General features: G+C 43.8%; 1 protein-coding gene across 1 annotated transcript; it reads left to right on the forward strand.

Annotated features, from left to right (window-relative positions):
- The first annotated feature begins 42 nt into the window (after positions 1–42).
- On the forward strand, positions 43–18452 carry LOC310645871 (transmembrane 9 superfamily member 2-like). Its single transcript, XM_083371900.1, has 17 exons — positions 43–383; positions 983–1050; positions 1185–1278; positions 2008–2135; positions 2358–2487; positions 3474–3601; positions 6472–6583; positions 7225–7304; positions 8808–8916; positions 11107–11239; positions 12011–12130; positions 12670–12727; positions 13833–13992; positions 14809–14960; positions 15073–15184; positions 16582–16753; positions 17839–18452. Exons 1-17 carry the CDS (start codon positions 222–224, stop codon positions 17904–17906), a joined length of 1986 nt encoding a protein of 661 aa, XP_083228026.1. The 5' UTR covers positions 43–221; the 3' UTR covers positions 17907–18452.
- The last annotated feature ends 2283 nt before the right edge of the window (positions 18453–20735 follow it).

Genomic DNA, 20735 nt, shown 5'->3' on the forward strand with positions numbered 1-20735 from the left:
GCCGAGCCTGAACTTGAAGCTGCCCTGACCGAAGATGGCGGCGCCGCATCCGGGTCACGTGGGAGGCTGAGGGGAGCGCTCCACCCAGGCCTGGCCGCGTCTCCTCAGTGCGAGGCCGCTGCCGCCGCTCCTGCCGGGCGATTGTGACGCCGCAGCCGCGCTTGGAGCCCCTCAGCCCGACCCGCAGAGCCCCCCGCTGCCGCGAGCCAGGAAGCGCCACGATGGGGAGGCCGCGGCCTAGCCGCCCGTCCGTCCTGCTGGCGCTGCTGCTGGTGCTTGGAGGCCCCGCAGGCCTCGGCGCCGCCTTCTACCTGCCCGGCTTGGCGCCCGTCAGCTTCTGCGAGCCCTCGGACGCCAACCAGGAGGGTCCCGCCGGATGCTTGGTGGGTCGCCGGGGGTGGGAATGGGGGGAGGAACGGGAGCGCCCTCCTGAGGGGCTGGGACTACACTTCCCAGCATCCTCCGCGCGGACCCCGGGGCCCTGGGAGTTGTAGTCCCACGAGAAGGGCCGCCTGGGTGGGGAAGCCGGGGGAGGCAGAGGAAGGGTCTGTGTGGGTACTGGACACGCTTCCTCCAGGCAGAACACGTGTCTTTTTGAGTTCACACGAGCCCCTCCCGCCCATCCAGGGAAGCCTTGAAGCGCGGATGGGGGGGTCTAATTAGTCTAGGTCTAATTAGTCTAATTAGGCTAATGTCTTTGGAGGGGTGGTCGTTGTCCCCATGAAGGCTTTCTGCCCCCGCCCCCGCCCCCCATTAGTTAGCACGTGAGAAATCAGAGGGACTTACCTGCAAAATGTCAGTCTTTTTTGAAACCTGGATTTTGTGCAAGATGCAACAAATCTCTCTCCCCCACCCCGCCCCCCAAATTACCGGTGGGCAAAAGTATTAGAATTCTTCGGTGTTCTTCTTTGTAGTCAAGAAAACTTGGGGTGTTGCATTAGTGTGTTGCCAACTATTTAAACAATGTTTTTTTTTATCCTAGCCCAAAATTGAGTTGTTTGTAAACAGGCTGGACTCGGTTGAATCTGTTTTGCCATATGAATATGATGCGTAAGTACACCTTGCATAGTGAAAGGTGCTGGGCTGGGTATGGCTTTTCTAGCGTATGCATTACTGCGAGAAAAGGGTCACACTCCTAGCTATTGTCATGTTGAAGAGTAAAACCTCTCTTTCTCCTTGCACAGTTTTGATTTTTGCAAAGACCAGACAGAAGAGAGACCTTCAGAAAACCTCGGACAAGTTCTGTTTGGCGAAAGAATAGCCTCTTCCCCCTACAAGGTGATCGCAGACTTCCAAATGCTTGGGAGAAGCTTGTTTTGGGTTGTGAGATTCTTCTGTCGCCTGCTTGTCCCTGCTTGACAAAAGTTCACGGAAATCGTTTTGGGGCACAGATGCAGAATTGCTGTTACGGGGACGTGTTTATGCAGAACATAAAGGACTATTTAGAAATTGCAGGGAGCCCAGTTTCTTTCTGAATAGAGCTGACTATTGATCAGCTGGAAAGGATTTCCAGAGGCAGGCTAGAAAGAAGATCTAGTTGTTGCAGAATCACTGTTGCTCCTATGTGAGTTTCCCAAGGGCATATTGCTGGCGGCGGCTGCTATTGCTGGAAATAAAAAACTCATTGATAAATTGTTATGGCAGAGGGGAAACGATAGGGTCTTGAATTTCCCAGCTTTCTGATTTCCAGCTTTTAGTTCATTTGTCATTGATTTTATGAGGACAAGAAGCTCGCCTGCTATCTCTTCTGAGCAATATATTGTGTGTGTGAGAGAGAGACAGAGAGAGGGAGGGAGGGAGGGAGGGAGAGAGGGGAACAAAGCAAGGAAGCACTGAGCAGAAAATAAAATCCTGGGAAATTTTTAGATCAGGAAGTATTAAATGACCCCTTTTAGCCTCTGGCTGGACAAAATGGTTATTTCAAAAACACACTCCTGAATGAGTGCCAGCTGAATCGTTTCAATGGTATGGATCAAAACATTTAGATCTCTTTTGTCTTTATGCCAGTTTACATTTAAAAAAGATGAAGAGTGCAAGAAAGTGTGTGTAAAGTCTTACGACCCACAGAAGCCAGAAGACAAAAATAATCTGGATTTTTTGAAGAAGGGAATGCAGTTGAATTATCAGCATCACTGGTGAGGAGAACATGTTCTCTAAAAATCACTGATCTGTGTAGGGAAGAATTAAGTGTTGTCCAGCCATGTTCTAAAGATAGAAAGGAAAAAATAATGGAAGAAGTACTCTTAGTCTTCTCACCAGAGTATAAATAAGTACAAATTTCTGCAGAATATTTTTAAAGCCTATAAACTCCATTCTAATTATAAATATAGAAGGATCTGAATGTTTTTTTTATTCAGGATTATAGATAACATGCCTGTGACTTGGTGCTACGATGTAGAAGATAACCTTAAATACTGTAATCCTGGATTTCCAATTGGGTGTTATATTGCATCAGATGGCCGGATAAAAGATTTCTGCATAATGAGTGTAAGTGATCAAGGGTATATTTCTCCTAAATTAATTTGAAGAACAATAAAAAATGGTGCAGTGGGCTCGTGCATGGTTTGGGCTTAGAATCCTAGCACATTCTAGTTTATTCAGTAATTGCAATGAAAGTCTATATCAAGACTGTGCAAACATGGCAACTTTAAGACCTGTGGACTTCAACTCCCAGAATTCCCCAGCCAACCATGTGTCTGAACTAGCAACTTGTGTGGTTCACAATTCCTCCTAGCAGATTTTTTACCAAGATCCCATGTTGGGGACGGAAATTTATATGCGTGCTGGCTGGGGAATTCTGGGTGTTGAGGTTTGCACATCTTAAAAAGGTCAAGGTTGAAAAACGCTGCCCTAGGTCAGGAGTAGGCAACCTTGGCTCTTTTATGACTCGTGGATTTCAACTCCCAGAATTCCTGAGCCAGCATAGCTGGGAGTTGAAGTCCATGAGTCATAAAAGAGCCAGAGTTGCCTACCCCTGACCTAGGTTGAATTCATTTCAGAAAACAATCATTCAATGCTGGGCATTTTGGCAATATTGCGATGCAGTTCTTTACCCAACAAATGTGCATGCTGAAATGCGGCTTTTAAAGCATAATTTACAAATTGCATGGGGAAGGAAGGCATACAATATTCAAAAGCGGATTGGAGTATGGATTTTTATTCAGTTTTTTTCACAGTAAATTCATACAGATACATGGATGAATGAGTTATTGAGAGCTCATTTGAGTCCAAAAGAGTCTGTTCTGTCCATCTTTGGTTGATCCAATTCTTTGTTCTTTAGAAATGGCTCCACCTGGAAAAATGGTTGGAAATTTATGTAATCCTTAAGTGTTTGTAAATCAGCAAATTTTTAGTGTATCTGGGTCAGTTCCTTTGTTTATAACGTAATTCTGATATGGCCAACAGCTTTGGCTGTGCCTGTTGCTATCTCCTGAAGCTTTAGGAGTATTTAATGGCATCTTAATATCTTTCAGGCTGAATTCAACAAGAAGAACACTTTCTATCTCTTCAATCACGTAGACATTACAATCACCTACCATAGTGGGAAAGACGAAAACTGGCCCGGAGCAAGGCTAGTTGCAGCTCAGCTGGAACCCAAAAGGTGAACTGCTCACTTGCTAATCGTAGTAGATACCACTTTGGAAGCACTAAATAGTTGCGGTAACTCTGCTCTCTGGCATAATTAATAGGAGTGCTACCAACCCCTTAGAATACCACTTAGAAGTTTCCAGCGGCCCAACATTTACCAGGCCTGGGAGGAACTGCCAGTGTTCATCAGCTGTTTCCAGGCAGGGGAAGCTGAAACTCCAAAATGCTCTGTTAAGGAGCAGGAGTAGCAAACTTTGTCAGTTTTGTGGAAAAATAAAATGTTTGACAAGGTTGATGGTGACTTAAGATGATTAACAATGGATGGCTAACGATGGATGGCTCTTTCTGTTCTACATTGGCACTTGATTGTGTGACTTTTTTGTGTTCTGATACGTTATTTATTTGATGGGACAGCATCCAGAACGTCTTGATGGCTTACATGACAGTGAAAAGGGAAATAATTTCGCAGGGACCATATAAATGCAAAGCAGAAAATGGGGAAGAGAAATAACAGATAGTAATTTTGTATATCATCATCTCTGTTGTGAACGTCCACAAATCTGGTAGAGTGCAGTGGGCAGAAATGTTTTTTATTTATTCAGTGTGTGGTCCAAAGGCTGTCCTGCCTTTTATCCCTGGCACTGAGGGGCCAAAAAGGCTCTCTTGTAATAAATATAGAAGAGGTTAGATGGAAAACTGACTTACATTGGCTGATTTTTTTCCCCCGGGCTATGCTTGATTGATTGGTTGATTGATTGATTAATTAAGTCTTAGCGGCTGGGTGTTTAGAGCTTGCCAACCACTCAGCTTTCTAAAATGACAGTGGTGTCAGCCTAACTCCACAAAGGACAGGCGGTCCTTGACTTTGTAAAGTTCGTTTAATGACTGTTTGAACAACGGCACTGAAAAAAGTAACTTGTGACCGTTTTTCACACTTATGACCGTTGCAGCATCCCCCAAGGTCACATGATCAAAATTCAGACACTTGGCAACTGACTCATACTCGTCCCAGGATCAGGTGATCCCTTTTTGCAACCTTCCCACAAGCAAAGTCAATGCGGAAGCCAGACTCACTTAACCGGTTTATTAACCTATCAACTGCCGTGATTCATTTAACAATGGAGGCAAGGAAGGTTGTAAAATGGGGCGACACTCGCTTAACAAATGTCTCACGTAAGAGCAGAAAGTTTGGGCTCATTTGTGTTCATAGGTCGAGGACTTAACCTATAAATCATTCTTCCGACTAAAATTATCTTTTTTTAAAAAAAAATCAATTCATTCCATATTGGGGTGAAGAAAGGGTACTTTCTTAAAAAAACCTGGCAGTGACCCATTTTCTTCCAGCCAGCAACCCTCCAGAGGGTGTGTTTTGCAGGCCAGGCCTCACTTCTGATTGTTGATTGATTGATTGAAAGCCTCTAAAGGTGGCAAGTGAAACCGATCAGCGTTACTGACCTTAACCAGTGACCCTTGAAGTTTGGATAATACAGAGATCGTGGTTTGCTTGGTTTATTTATTTAGTCAATTTATCCAGCCGTCTTTGCAGGAACAAAGTTGGGCAGTGCACAATTACTCTTTGTGTGTGTGTGACTGCGCGCTCCACAAGAGGGCGGAGTAGGCACGGTCAAGTCTTTTGAATGGCTTTCCTGGTCCCTGATCCGCCCATCTGTCGTTCCTTTGCTGGAGGAGGAGGAGGAGGAGGAGGAGGAGGAGGAGGAGGAGGAGGGCGGCTCATTGATGCTTTTCTTCTCACATTTTTATCAACTATTTTCCCCCCCTCCCCCAAACCCCCCCCAAAATGTTCCAGAGTCTGAAGGTACTGCAAGAGACTAATCTGAGATGATTGAAAATTGGGGGGGGGGTTTGTAAATGCTCATTGTTGTGATTGCTTCCGTCTTTTCTGGGGGCTGGCGGAGGCCCAGAACTGCTTGAGCAGAATCATGTTTGATAGTGGAAAGAGAAGATGGTGTGTTGTTATTGTTTTTAATAGAGCTGGTTGTCAAGTTTGACTTCCACCCCAAAAGTTTCCAAAAGAAATTTGCCTTCAGAATTTGTGTGTGCTTCCTCACCGGAGGCCTTCAAGAAGAGACGGGACAGCCGCTTGTCAGAAATGGTCTGGGGTCTCTTGCTTGAGCAGGGGGTTGGACTAGAAGACCTCCAAGGTCCCTTCCAACTCTGTTATTCTGTTATAAAGGCGTACCCTTATGTTCTTGATGGCTAGGTGTCTGAGCTCATCAAAAGTAGAATATAGAATTGAATATTCTTTATTGGCCAAGTGTGATTCGACACACAAGAAATTTGTCTCCAGTGTGTAAGCTCTCACTGTACATGCAAACAACAAAGTGGCAAATCATAAGATGCAACCAACGAAAAGATAGCTATTAGATATCAGTAGTAGGTGATAGGAAAGATGAGAAGGATAATAGTAATACAGTCCTACTATATGGTTAGCTATCCTTAGACATAAAACTGAGTATTTTCCAACATTTCATTAACTACCATTATTCTTTATGAATATATTGCAAAATAATCATCTGTTTCTTGCCTGTTTGAACTGTATATTTTCCTCCTTTGAATCCTAGAATAAGATTCCCAAGGCTGATTAATGTACTGATCACTTAGACTAGAATATAATGTGTAAAATTCAGGTCTGTGATTTTTCCATTATCTTGAAACTCAGCATCCAGCGTGTGATTTGGCTTAACAGTCTGTTTATCATTATTATAGGCTGCCCAGCTACAAAAAAACCTCTGTATGTTATACAAGTATTATATGAAATAGTCCTACATCTTAAGTAGAGCTTTTGATTTTTAAAAATTGGAACACATTTGAAGGAAGTGTCTCTAGATCATTCTAGAAATATGTATACATTTATCTTTGCAGTTACAAGCATACAGATATAAACAATTTATCCTGTAAGGGTCCCCCTATGGAAATTCCTGCAGAATTTAATAGCAAACTGGACATGATCTATACATACTCTGTGAAATTTGAAGTAAGTGTAACTTCTGTATGTACAACCACATATATTTTAATGATTCAGATTTTCATATCTCGATGGTTAATGGACCAATAACATACACTGGACCTCACAATAATTTTTTTTATAATGTGTGTGTGTGTGTGTGTGTGTGTATTTAAAATATTGTGCTAAACGTAAACAGTATTACCAAAGGGCACAGCCTACAGAGATTGTTCATATTTTCTTAAATATACTTCCCATAATTGAATTATGCATTATGTATTGCACCATTCTTCCAGTCCCCTCACGCATAAGAATTGAGCATTTCTTCTCCATTATTTTTGGCAATTCTTCTCAAATGCCATTATACAGCTTCTCGAAAACTTTAAACCACTTTTTTTTTCCCCAACTGCCCATCGTATGTCAACACCAAGCCACGGTTGAGGGTTTTTGTTAAGAGGCCAGGGAAGTGGTTTGTTACCATCCGCGTACAGATCATGTTTGTCCTGACCTGCTGTGGGAAAATGGCAGCCTGTTCCATGGGGGTTACCGCAGTAGGGACGACCTGACATTTGAAGTCTTGCAGTCACAAGAGGGAAGGTTGTTGTAAAGTTTGTTCTTCGGGAACCGACATCTATGATTCAGCTCCCATTTTTCCTTCCCTCCCTGTGCAGGAGAACAACAATATAAAATGGGCTTCCCGGTGGGACTATATCTTGAAGTCCATGCCTCATACCAACATTCAGTGGTTCAGGTAAGGGAAATGAATGAAATGAATGCTGACAGACCAGAATGAGGGGGAGCGCACCCTGTTTTTTATACAGGCAGTCCTCAGTTTACAACCTCGACAGTTCAAAGTTACAACAGGCCTGAAAAAAGTGGCCGTTTTCCACACTTAACGACAATTGCAGCCTCACCACAGTCACGTGATCAAAATTCAGACACTTGGCAACTGGCATGTACTTACGACGGCTGCAGCCTCCTGGGGTCACGTGATCCCCTTTTGTGACCTTCTGACAAGCAAAGTCAAGGGGGGAAGCCAGATTCGCTTAACAACCCTACTACTAACTTCACAGCTGCAGCGATTCGCTTAACAATTGTGGCAAGAAAGGTTGTAAAATGAGGCAGCCCTCCCCTCCACAAATGTCTCACTTAACAACAGAAACTTTGGGCTCAACTGGGGCCATAAGCCGAGGGCTGCCTGTATTTATTTGAGGAATTCTAGTGAAAAACATCTCTTTTAAGGCAGGGAACATTTCTTGTTTTTCTTTTGTGGAGCCTTAGCCCAGTTGTCCCTCTTGGGAACAACTCTTTGAGTGTTCAGTTTCACTCAAGAATGAGCCTTTTGAAGAAAATATATTTGCCTTTATTGTTCTTTCTTTACGAGATGTTCTGAGATGTAACAGTTGACCGGCATTCTTTAAAAAACACACACACACAAAACCCCACACTGCCACGTGACTTGCTTAGGAATCTCCTCTCTCTAATGCAGGGGGGGGGAGGGAGAAGTAGAATCTTCTTACCTGCTTTGACTCTGCTTTGAAGGTAAACACGTACAAAATCATTCAGGTGGGCTACCAATTCTTTAAAAACCTTAAAATACCATTGATGGATTTTAAACAAAGATGGATTCATCCCCCCCCAAAAAAATATGGCATCTTGAGTTTATCCGACTCCCCAAAGAATTTCAGTCACCCCTGAGAATCGTGGTCCTGGCTTGGTTTTATTCTCATCGTGGTGTTGTCCTGTCGGTTTTGCAGGTAGTCCTCTAGTTAGGACCACGGTTGGGATTGGAATTTCCAACGCTAAGCAAGGCAGTGGTGGTTGAGTGAGCCGCACCCAATTTTACAGCCCTTTTCTGCCACGATGGTTAAATGAATCACTGCTGTCCTTAAGTGAATCTCGCAGTCGTTAAGCGAATCTGGCTCCTCCCCCCCCATTCACTTGGCTCATTAGAAAGCAGCTGGGAAGATTGCAGTTGTGATCACAAGGATGCTGCAACTGTCATAAATACAAGCCAGTTGCGCCCCAGTTTTGATCCCATGACTGTGTGGGGATGCTGTGCGAGAATCATCAGGAGCCGACTTTTTTCAGTGCTGTTGTAAATTCGAACAGTTGTAAGTCGGGGACCCTCTGTACAATCGCTCCGATATTTTTATGACTCATCCATCGTGAGCATTGAGTTCTCCTTGCTGTCTTTAAGTGCTGCGCAGTGCCTGGACCTGTTTGAAGTCTCTTTTCCCCTTTTAATTCGCAGCATCATGAATTCTCTTGTGATCGTCCTCTTCTTATCGGGGATGGTCGCCATGATTCTCCTAAGGACGCTTCATAAAGACATCGCAAGATACAACAAGATCGATTCTTCAGTGAGTAACTCTCAGAATTAAAGAGAATTGACCTTTCATTTTGCAAAAATACATGGGTGAAATTAGAAGCTTGAGAACCTTGATGGATATTGGAAGGGGGCACCGCAGCCTCAATTAATCGAAAGGTTAGCTTCTTGTAATGAACTGAGAGAAGACAGAATATCTGACCTGAGTACAATTATGGTTTGCATGCTCTTTCAGCACTCTTGTCTGTGCTCTGACCCTAAACCATGATTAAAACCAGCTGGTTGGGTTCACACAGCATGCTAAACTCAAACCAGCCCCACCGCATACCCAATGTAAAATCTGTACAGTATTTCTAGAGCTGACATTCTGCTTGGTGAATCTCTCTCCTTTTTTTTTTATCTTTTCTTTCTTTCTTTCTCATTTGCTCAACTATTTGCTAGGAAGCCCCAGGTGGTCTGCTTGTGAAAACAGGTCCTGCGGCTGATTTAGTGAAGAACTGTTAAAACTGAAACCCAATAGTCCATATTTACTTAACTAATTAAAATGAAAGTCTGCAGCAAAAAAAAAGTCGCCTTTCCATCAATTGTCATTTGGAGGTAATGAGTAGGCTTGTAGAAACCCTGCTTCTTTAAATTGAAGAGTGCCTGGCTTCATATGAAAGAAATCAGAAGCTCAGCTGTAGTTACAATTTGATTTCTTTCCTCCCTCCCTGGTACAGCCACAGTTCCAGCGTAGACTAGAGCATAGCTTCAAATTTCTAGGAAAAACAGAATAAATTTCTTTTTGCTCTTCTTTCTTACTGTATGAGAACTTTAATTTCTGTAACTATCCTTGTATCCTCCTCGGTGTCACAAACCTCCTGAATTTCCTACGTTGGGGAACATCTGTCGTGATTCCTTACCGTTGCTAGAAAGCAAAAAAAAAAAAAAAAATCTTCAAATTTAGTTCTGAGGTTATCATTATCCTACCAAAACCGCAGGTTTAGACTTCATCTCTGAACAGAAGATTGAATTTGATAACTGGTACTCTTTTCAGCTCATAAAAGGAAGATATGAATGTGTCTCTGGAGATTTTAAAGAAGAGATTGGATAGCCATTTGCCTATAATGGTATAGGGCAGGGGTAGGCAACCTTGGCTCTTTTATGACTCATGGACTCCAATTCCCAGTCAACGCTCAGGAATTCTGGGAGTTGAAGTCCACGAGTCATAAAAGAGCCAAGGTTGCCTACCCCTGGTATAGGGTCTCCTGCGTGAGCAGGGGGTTGGACTGGAAGACCTCCAAGGTCCCTTCCAATTCTGTTATCTGCAGATCAAGCAGGCAGGACACTTTGAAAATGTAGGTTCCGAAGTTACCCCTTTCTCTTGTGTCATTTATGTTCATGTCAGCACTACATACTTGCTATGAAAACACTCTGGTGAAGCATCCTATTTCTGCTACCGTATTTCCCCAAAAATAAGACTGGGTCTTCTATTAATTTTTGCTCTAAAAGAGCAAAATAGCACTTATTTTCTGGTTAGGTTTTATTTTGGGGGAAATACGGTACTAAATGCATCCGTCTGGCTGATGATCTTGGGCTTAGGTCTTATTTGGGGTGAAATAGGATAGGAAAAGAGGAAAAATAATTTGGAAGAATCGAACTGGATCAGGCTCAAGATGCGTTGCTGGGAGAAAACCATTAGTAAACCTCTCATAGGGGTTAGGGTTACTTTGCAGATAGCTGTGTGGGCTAGGTGGCGTTTGGCATTTCAGCTTGAAACGGTGTCTTCCATCTAGTGAATAGAATTCTGTTGCTTTTAATGTGGGGAGAAAGCAGGAAAATATGGCACAGGTGCATCTTCAGCTTTGAAATGATTTGGATAAAAAAAGACATAAATAAATAGGATACTTGCTGGTGTTTTACATAGCTTACCTTTTACCACAGTCGTTTGCGTAACATCCACAAACCGCGCGGCATTTGAGCTAAGTCTGTTAAATGCTCGTTTCTCGTTCCAAACATAACTGAGCTTTAATAAATCTGCATTTTCTGTCATCCCCCCCTCCCTTCTCGGCTTGCCTTTGGGGAGTTGTAAAATCGGCACATTAACGATGCTGATGAAATTAGACCCTTTTAGTAGCAACCCCTCCCCCCCCCCAAGATAATCAGGCAGGAAAAGCGACTTCCACGTCTGGTGTGTGCTAATTCCCTGTTGCGTGGGGCTCTTCTAATCAAGATGTCATTACAGGAAGACGCCCAGGAGGAGTTTGGGTGGAAGTTGGTCCACGGAGACGTGTTCAGGCCGCCCCGGAAAGGCATGCTGCTCTCCGTCTTCTTAGGCCAAGGGACTCAGATTTTTATCATGACGTTCATTACTTTGTGTAAGTGTCACTCGATGGGTTAAAACCAGGGGTGTTCTTTTTTTGCAGTGCTAGCAAAATGTTGGACAAGGATTAGTAGAGGGTGCCGTCTGTGTGTGCCAGCCCAGTTAGATTAAACCAGTTTCCCCCCCCCTCCTTTTAACGACCCTGTAATTCCTTGCATCTGCATGGAGTCGGGGTGACTGAATGGAGCTGAACGTTGACCAGCCAGATGCCTAGAGGGAAGCTCGCAGCAGCTATTTTCTCTTTGCACCCAGAGAGAGAAATATCTGCCGCTAATATCAGAACTCTCAGCCCTCCTGACTGTGAGGCGGGACCTCCACCTCTAGCCCACCCTGCCGCTCTGTGAGATTAAACCAAATAATAGAACAAAACAATAATCAATCAATAATAATCAGAAATAACTGCAAAGTTGGTTGCTGAATCTTGAGAGAGTTTTGGCAACCTGACTCCAAAGCTCAGAATGAAAGTCTCCTTTTGGGGGGGGGAAGATTGTTCGGAGTCAGTTTTAGGGGAGGCAGACTCTTAAGGCAGAGGTGTCCAACCTTGGCAACTTTAAACACTTTTGGACTTCAGCGCTCAGAATTCCCCGGCCAGGCTAGGAGAGTCGTCCTTGAAACACTGAAGAATATTTTCCAATCAGTGTGGGTGACCTGAAACAGGGAAGAGCCCCAATATCCCAGACTCTTTCTTTCTTCTGTAAGGAAAAGGATGCCTGAAGCCTGAGGAATCTCATTGCTCCCAACACTTCCTTCTTTGTCTTCCCTCCAGTCCTGGCCTGCCTCGGTTTCCTTTCACCAGCCAACCGAGGGGCTCTGATGACCTGTGCGGTGGTGCTCTGGGTTTTGCTGGGGACCCCAGCGGGCTACGTATCTGCTCGTATGTATAAAAGTAAGTATGGTGTGTGTGTTTTGGCAACAGCTGCAGAAGAGGCAGAGAATCGTGAGGGATGGATTCATTTCACATTCTTCCTTCCTTGGACTTCCTTGGCTTCACCTCTACAGGGTGTCTGACCTTGGCAACTTTTAAGACGTTTGGACCAACTCCCATGCTGGCTGGGGAATTCTGGGAGTTGAAACCCACAAGTTTTAAAGTTGCCAAGGTCGTACACCCCTCCTCTGCAGTTTGTGTCTCTGCTAGTGATCATCTCAGGTCTAATGAGGACAGAGGCTGCAATCGCTCCATGAAGATCCCCCCCTCAAAAAAAATTAGTCATCTTTGCCATAATTGTGTTCTCCCTTTTCAGATTGCTTTAAAAATCGGAGAGGCTTAAAAAGCTGCCAGTGAGATGGCACAGAGAGATAAGGTGGCAGCAAGATTCAAAAACCTGGCTGGCATTAAGCTAATCAAATTTGGTTTAAATTTTCCAGAGATTATAAAGGATGAGTAATGTAGAAATGATGAATGCTGGTGTTTCTCTTCTTCCTTAGCATTTAGAGGAGAAAAATGGAAGACCAATGTGTTGCTGACGGCTCTCCTCTGCCCTGGGTTAGTAACCTCGCCCCCTTTTTGATAAATAATTTGTCCTTGAACATGAGTTAGTAAGCAAAAAGGCTTATGAACGCGGTTAATTGATGGTTATCAAATCCAGCTGATTGCGTGTGGCCATTGCAATGACTGCAGGGTGAATGACTGTGCATCTATATATATATTTTCTCATTCTTTTAAAAGTATGTTTAACTTTGTAGAAACCTAGCAGGTCGTCCTGTTGGTTTGCTCAATATGAAAGCTGTACTTTTAAAATAGGGGATAGATGGGGAACTCATCTGATTTCCAGATACAGGAGGATCTGGACAGACTGGAACACTGGGCGCTATCTAACAAAATGAAATTCAGAGCTGAAAAAACTAAGGTTCTACATTTAGGCAAGAAAAACCAGATGCACAGGTATAGTATAGGTATAGGTGGTACCTGGCTCACTAGTAGTAACTTAATTGAATTGGCTGCCTCTCCAGCTGAGTTTTTGCTGAGAAAGAAGCCTGCCAGGCCATCAATTTGGCTGTGGAATGAGTCCCAGGCAATCTCATAATATCTAACGTGATGGGTCACCAAAGCAGAAAGGTGGGACATCTCAAATAAAGGGTTGGCTATTTAAAACCCAACAAAACATTATTTTGGGATAGCATAAGCCATCCTTTGTAGCCTGTATGTGGAGTGGATGTATGTAGCTGGAGGAGTCCCAAGGGGGCTTTTTCCCCCCCAAAAGGCAACTGGACTTTCTTGGTTTTTTTTTTTCCTTTCAAAACGTTTCATTTCTCATCCAAGAATCTTCTTCGGTTCTTCTGAAGAACTGAACTAAAGAAGCTTCTTGGATGAGAAGCGAAAGGTTTTCAAGGAAAAAAAACAACCCCAAGAAAGTCCAGAGGTGCCTTTTGGAAAAAGCACCTCTGGGACAACGGTGACCTGGATGACGGAGAGGCTCCATAGACGCGCAGCTAGAGTAGGGTTTGTGGTGTTCACCCTTGGTGTTCACCACTGTTTTTCTGTGCCTGAGAATTCTCCGGATTCTCCCAAGATGCCCCTGAGCTGAAACCTCAACGCGTTGGGTTAACCCTGGTCTTCCTTGGGGTGTCTTCTCCTTCTGCTCCCCCAGGATCATCTTTGCTGACTTCTTCATTATGAACCTCATCCTTTGGGTGAAGGGATCCTCGGCGGCGATTCCTTTCGGGACCCTGGTGGCGATCTTAGCCATGTGGTTTGGAATATCCGTCCCGCTGACCTTCATTGGTGCCTATTTTGGGTTCAAGGAGAAGGTGAGTGAGGAACAAAGCAAGCAGTTTTAGTCTTTGGAGAAGCCTCACTGAATTCTGGGAGAGCCTCTTGTCCTTTTTCCGAATTCAAAACAGCCGCTGATTCGAGTCCAGAGAATCTGGGAGGGATGTTTTTCTGCGTAGTCGCGGGCTACAAAATACAGCCTTATCTTGGGGTGAGGAAGTATTGCCGCAGCATCCATCTCCATCCTGCCCTCTCCTCGGTTTTGGCAGGGAGGGTCCCAGCTGGGAAAAGCAGAAGAGAAATGTAGCAATGAAATCAAATTCCTGCCGATTATTCAGGGATTTCGCAAATGGCTCTTCAAAACTAGGGACTTGGATTACGTCTGGGGTGGGGGACTTTAAGCAAGGCGTATTTTTCTTCCGTGTTAGGAATAGCTCTTTCTGTGCTAGGCTGGAATAGTTTTATTTGCACTTCCTAAGAACAGATCAGTATTTTTTTACTCTCTCCCCTCCCCCCCCCATTTTCCCTGTGAGTTGCTTTTCGGTTTTTCTTAATTAAAGTTGTCTAGGGCAAGGTGGGCAACTATAGCATTTACAATCTGTGGACTTCAACTCCCAGGATTCCATGCTGGCTCAATTCTGTATGTTGAAGTCGCCAGGTTGTAAAGTTGTTCTAGTTGCCCATCCCTCCTTGAGGGTTTCTAACGGGGCACCATTTAGATGGCTCTGACATCCATTTGCACACACACCCCACACACGCACATACACTAAGAATATTATCATTGCGAGACATGACAATTAATTAGAGCAGAGGGAAAGTCTGCTCTAATTAACTGCGTGAATTACTTTCCTTAGCCCATTGAGCACCCCGTGCGAACGAACCAGATTCCTCGCCAGATCCCTGAACAATCCTTTTTCACCAAGCCTCTTCCGGGCATCGTCATGGGCGGCATCCTGCCCTTTGGGTGCATCTTCATCCAGCTCTTTTTCATCCTGAACAGCATTTGGTGAGAATTCCCCCCCCCCTCCTTTCCCTGCTCCAAATCTGTCACTCCCCTGAAGAAGCAGAATCGATGCAGTTATAGGCTGACCCAGGTGCCTCTTTCTTTTTCACCTCAGGTCTCACCAAATGTACTACATGTTTGGCTTCTTGTTCTTAGTCTTTATCATTCTCCTGATTACCTGTTCAGAGGCCACCGTCCTGCTTTGTTACTTTCACCTGTGTGCTGAGGTGAGCAGAAAAAATGGTTTGAGACCCAGATGAGTGTACTGTTTGTTTACTTTATTTATTAATTTGTATCCTTTTATTATTTTGAAAATATCTCAAGGTGGCAAATCTATCCAACACACCTGCCTCCTATTTTCCCCAGAACAACAACCCTTTGAGGTGGGTTGGCGAGAGAGAGAGGGAGAGAGAGAGAGAGAATGGTCCATAGTCACCCAAATCTTTTGTACCTAAGGTGGGATTAGAACTCACCGTCTCCTAGTGATTGGCCCAAAGTCACCCAGCCAGTTTTCATGGCTAAGGTGAGACTAGAACTCACCGTCTCCTGGTGATTGGCCTAAAGTCACCTTGCCGGCTTTCATGGCTGAGGCAGGACTGGAACTCGTGCTCTCCCACTTTCTAGCCCAGTGCCTTAAGCACCAGACCAAACTGGCTCTCTGGGTGGTTAGAGTAGGCCAGCGGTGACTGGCAGTTCTGGTGGCTTCTGCTTCTTCTGCATGAAGCTGCCTTCGTGGGGGTCTGGGCTGCGCACGGCTGAGGCTCCCTCGCTGGAATGAGAAGCTGGTGACACATTGTCTGCCACGCCAGGAGTCCCTTCCCCATAATAAGCATCTGGGGATCTGCAACTGTTTTAAGAGTGGCAATAAAGGAAAATACTTTCACATGGTGGTAAAAGGCCAAGCGAAGGAAAACCGAAACGTTTTTCTATTTGCTGTTGCCAGCCCAAGAGCCTGGGACCGTTCCCAGTGCCCAACTGGCCTTCTCGGCATCCTGTCATTAAAAAAATGCATCTGCCAGCCAGATGGAGCATAAAAAGCAGGGCTCCCCCCCCTTCCAACTTGCTTTTCCTAGGATGTTTTTTGAGGTTTTTATGCCCAGCTAAACAACCCTATTAAAGTTGTGGAGCTGACATACCAGTCCTAACTGCATAGAGCAGGAATTAAAAAGCGTGGAGCATGATTGTTTCTCTCCCTGTCTGTTTTTTGCAGAAGGGGAAAAAAAAAAGAATTCAAAGATTTAGGGAGGGGTGCAAGGATCAACTTGGAAATCAGAAGGATCAATTGATCAGACGTTGGGTGACTTATATCCACCAGGACCAATAGATGCAAAATTCCACCGATATACGGAGGAGATCTGTAAGAGAGGCAGCAAAAGAGAGTTAGGTTTTCTGGGGACAGATTTTGCAGACATTCTCCCGATGTATCTTTGGACCACAAATTGGTGCAAGAAAGTCTATAAATAATTAGCTTCTTTTTCTGAGCCCTCGTTTTGCATCAGGCCGCAGTTGGCACACTTTGGAATTCTAATTAAAAACAACAGTCTCCCGCCTGGCTCTAACATCAGGGATGGTTTTTTCTGCCTCGTACATATTTGCTCTTCAGCTTGTCTCCTTGTGTTCCTAGGATTATCACTGGTGGTGGCGATCGTTCCTAACCAGCAGCTTCACCGCCGTTTATCTCTTCATCTACGCCATTCATTATTTCTTCTCAAAACTCCAGATCACTGGTATTGCTAGCACCATCCTCTACTTTGGGTACACTATGATCATGGTCTTGATTTTCTTCCTGTTCACAGGTGAGTCCATCCTGACATACTGAAGCCTCTCCCGTTGGAAAAATCTAACAATAGCAAGACAGAGTTTGCGCCGTCTGGTTCCCATATAATATTTAAGCAAGATTTGTATTGCTTTCTAACCCACTTCGAATCCAGTGTGTAAATTGCTTAAAAATACGGGATCAGATGCACGGATGTCTTTCCAGATTGGTTGCAATTAGAGAAGCAGCTTCTAGTAAATACGTTCCTCAGAAATGAGGATTTCTCTTTGTTGAGACCGGTCCCTGGAGGGCTCTGCTATTTGCATCTCCAGGATAGCCTCTGAGATGATTGTGCAGTGCCTTGGGGCACGTCTTCCTCTGATTAATGTTCTATATCATAATCACTTTTCCCAGGCTGCAGAGGAAAAATTAGGTGCTTAACCGAGCTGCCGTTTTCCTTAAATAGCTAACATCTGGAGAAGCTAGTTAATTCATCCCTTCTACAGGTAGTCCTCAGTTTATGACCATAGTCGTAGTCCACACCTCTCAGAGTGGCCAAGTTTGATCCAACTGTACTTCCTACAGGCAGTCCTTGGCTTAGGACCACAGCTGAGCCCCAAAATGTAGGTTGCTGAGCGAGACATTTGCTTAAGCGAGTTTTGCCCCGTTTTGCGACTTTGCGACGGTGTTTAAGCGAATCGCTGCAGTTGTTACGTTAGCAACACGGGTTGTTAAGTGAACCTGGCTTCCCCCTTGAAGATCGCGAAAAGGGATCATACGACCCCGGGACAGCGATCGTCATAAAGATGAGTCGGTTGCCAACACCTGAATTTTGATCCTGCAACCATCGGGATGCTGCAACGGTCATTAAGCGTGAAAAATGGTCCTAAGTCCCTTTTTTCAGCGCCGTTGTAACTTTGAACAGTCACTAAATGAATTGCTGTAAGTGGAGGGCTATCTGTGTTTACATAACCTTGTGCATTTGGGCTAAGAACGAAGCTTTCTCTTAGTCAAATATTCACTTCGGGGGGGGATCCATATCTCTGTTGTCCCCGTTGGCGGAGAACAGTTGAAGATTTAACCCTCATGTCTTTTTTTCTAAAAGGATTTATTCTTGTTTTGCAGGAACGATTGGGTTCTTTGCTTGCTTCTGGTTTGTTAGTAAGATTTACAGTGTCGTGAAAGTAGACTGAAGAATCCCGGTCTGGCTTTTGAACACACTTCTTGAGTTGCCGGAGACTCACCCATTAACCATGTACAAAAGAACAAAAGCATTTCATCTTCAAATAGTTAAGATCCCCAGAGCTTCTATCTTGGCCCTGAAAGGCAGGTTTTAAATGGAATGGACGTAAGTAGTGAGGACCCTTCTGAAAAACTCACATTTTTCCCCAAACACTCCATCCAGAGAGATTTGGTGGTTGTTTTTGATGTTGGTTTGCTTGAAAAAGAGCAACACTTGATTTAATAGCAAAACCCAAATGCATTATGTTTCGACACTCGGCTCCCCCGATGGAGAATTCTGTATATTTTTGATTTCTACATGGTTAACTGATTATTCTGTCACGGAAGAGGGCTGTCCGGTAAAACAAGTGACTTGTAAAATCAATTTTGGATCTCTTTCACAGCTGGTTGTCACCTGATTCAAGAATACAATACTGTTAAATGTCTAGTGCCGATTTCTGAGGGGTGGGAGGAAAAACTGAGAGTTCCTCTGTTTTAAATAAAACAACCCAATTCCAACAGGCTGCCGTGTTTCTGTTTCGTCCATATGTAAAATGTAACCACAGAAATGGTTGAAAAACTAGATTTATGTCTTGTGTTGAGACACATCTTATTTTTTTTTAAATACGTCACGGTTGGTTTGATTTATGCCTTACAAACTATAATTCTAAGTGTCTGGGGCACTTGTTATTTGGCCAGAGTGAAATGGCTTGCAAAATGATGAATTTTGATGTTATTCACCAATCTGAAGTTTATTCATTAAGCCAGGGCCAAACTAATTACAGCTACACACAATGTATGGAGAGGACTAACTCTTTGCCATTGGTAATTTTTCTGTTAATTATTTTTGTCATGGAATTTGGTGCTGCATTGTTTGGTGGGCTCAATTAGATATTTGACTGTTTTATACACTTGCTGTGATAAACTGAGAATTTGGAAAGAACGAGGCAGCGTCCAAATTTGAGGAGAATTTCATTATCCTCTGCAGAATTTGGTGCCTCAAAACAGAAATGTTGATTAGGGTTGACGGTGTAAAATTGATCATCTCCAACCTGGTACCATGTATTTGGACTACAGTTCCCAGAATTCTGTGGCCATGACCAAAAGGGACACCAACCCAGTTGAGGGCTACCAGGTTGGAGAAGAGATAACCTAAAGTGGTTTCAAAAAGGCAAGGATGGTCATCACGTCTGAGTAGGGAGAGTTCGTTTATTGTCCCGTCTTCCCAGGAATGGCAGATTTTCTGATCAAACAAGACTTCAACATCCCTTCAACATCTAGAACTCCTGGCCGTTGGAAGCCGAATACAGGCAGACCTTGACTTACAACCTCAACTTCTGTTGCTTAGTGAGGCAGTTGTTAAAAGTGAATTTTATCCTTTTTTACGCTTCTGGCTTGCCACAGCCATGAAGTGAGTCGCTGCAGTTGATAAGTTTGTAACACGGTTGTTAAGTGGATCCGGCTTCCCCCATCGACTTGGCTTGTCAGAAAGTGGCAAAAGAGGATCACGTTCCCCCCCCCCCCAGGATGCTGCAACTGTCATAAATACGAGTCAGTTGCCAAATGTCTGAATTTTGATCATGTGACCTTGAGGATGCTACTGTCGTAAGTGTGAAAACGGTCCTAAGTCACTTTTTCCCGTGCTGTTGTAGCTTTGAAAAGTTACTAAGCAAACGGTGGTAAGTTGAGAATTACCTGTGCTTTAGAATTGAGCTGCCTATTGGTAAATCCGATAATCGTTTTTTAAGCTAAAAAATAAAGGAAATTTTGACTTATTTATTTATTTATTTTATTTTATTTTATTTTATTTTTATACCGCCCTTCTCCCGAAGGACTCAGGGTGGTGTACAGGGCAATACAATAAAATACAATATATAAAAATTAAAAAATATTAAATACAACGCCCCAATTCAATAAATTAATACAATAGCATTAAAATACATGGACGCTCTGGTTCCCTAATAGGAACCAGAGCGTCCATGTAGGCCAGTTCTGGCTGTCATAAGGGGCAGCCACATTCCTTCCTGGCCATCTCAGATGTCAGGGCTGGAAGCCTTTCTGAGCTTGTGAAACACAACAGAGTCGGTGCCAGAGCTTTTAATATGGAAACCTCTGTTGTAGCAACATAATTTATTATCTGTTTGTAACTGGAGGAAAAAACACTTAGAAGTCTAGCTTACCACATTGCAAACTCAAGATTTATAAGCCTCGGGGAAGGGTTGAGAGGCCCTTAGGTGGTTCTTTTCTCGCCATAAAACCACAAGATTAATCCATTGTGCCCGTTGGCCATATTTTTGTGTTTTGCTTTACTTTTCCCTCTTGTGCTGCTTGTCAACAGGCCTCCTGATCTATTGAAAGCCCGTGGAGCCATGGTTAAAATGCCTTGCGCTATATGGGGCAGAAATTGTATATCTACTTTTTTACATCTTGGGAATGGCCAATAATGAGCAGATAAGCTCATAAATGGAGTCAAAGCGCTGACTAAAATGGTAGTTTCTGTGTTTTTTTTTTTTTAAAATCACCCTAGAGTCAAGTTGTAGAAAAGGACACTTATCAAAGCTAAGCTGGTAATTTATTGGTCATGTTGCTTTTCAGGAATTGTAGCACCACATCACCTAAGGCAGGGATGCCCAGCCTTGGCAACTTTAAGACCTGTGGGATTCAACTCCCAGCATTTGCCAGCCAGCTTGCCAACATAATAAGTTCACAAGTCTTAAAGAGAGAAGAGCAGAGAAGAGCCACAAAGATGATTAAGGGACTGCAGGCTAAAACATACAAAGAATGGTTGCAGGAATTGGGTA

The sequence above is a fragment of the Vipera ursinii genome (assembly GCF_947247035.1).
Source record: "Vipera ursinii genome assembly, chromosome: 12".
NCBI classification, from domain to species: domain Eukaryota; kingdom Metazoa; phylum Chordata; class Lepidosauria; order Squamata; family Viperidae; genus Vipera; species Vipera ursinii.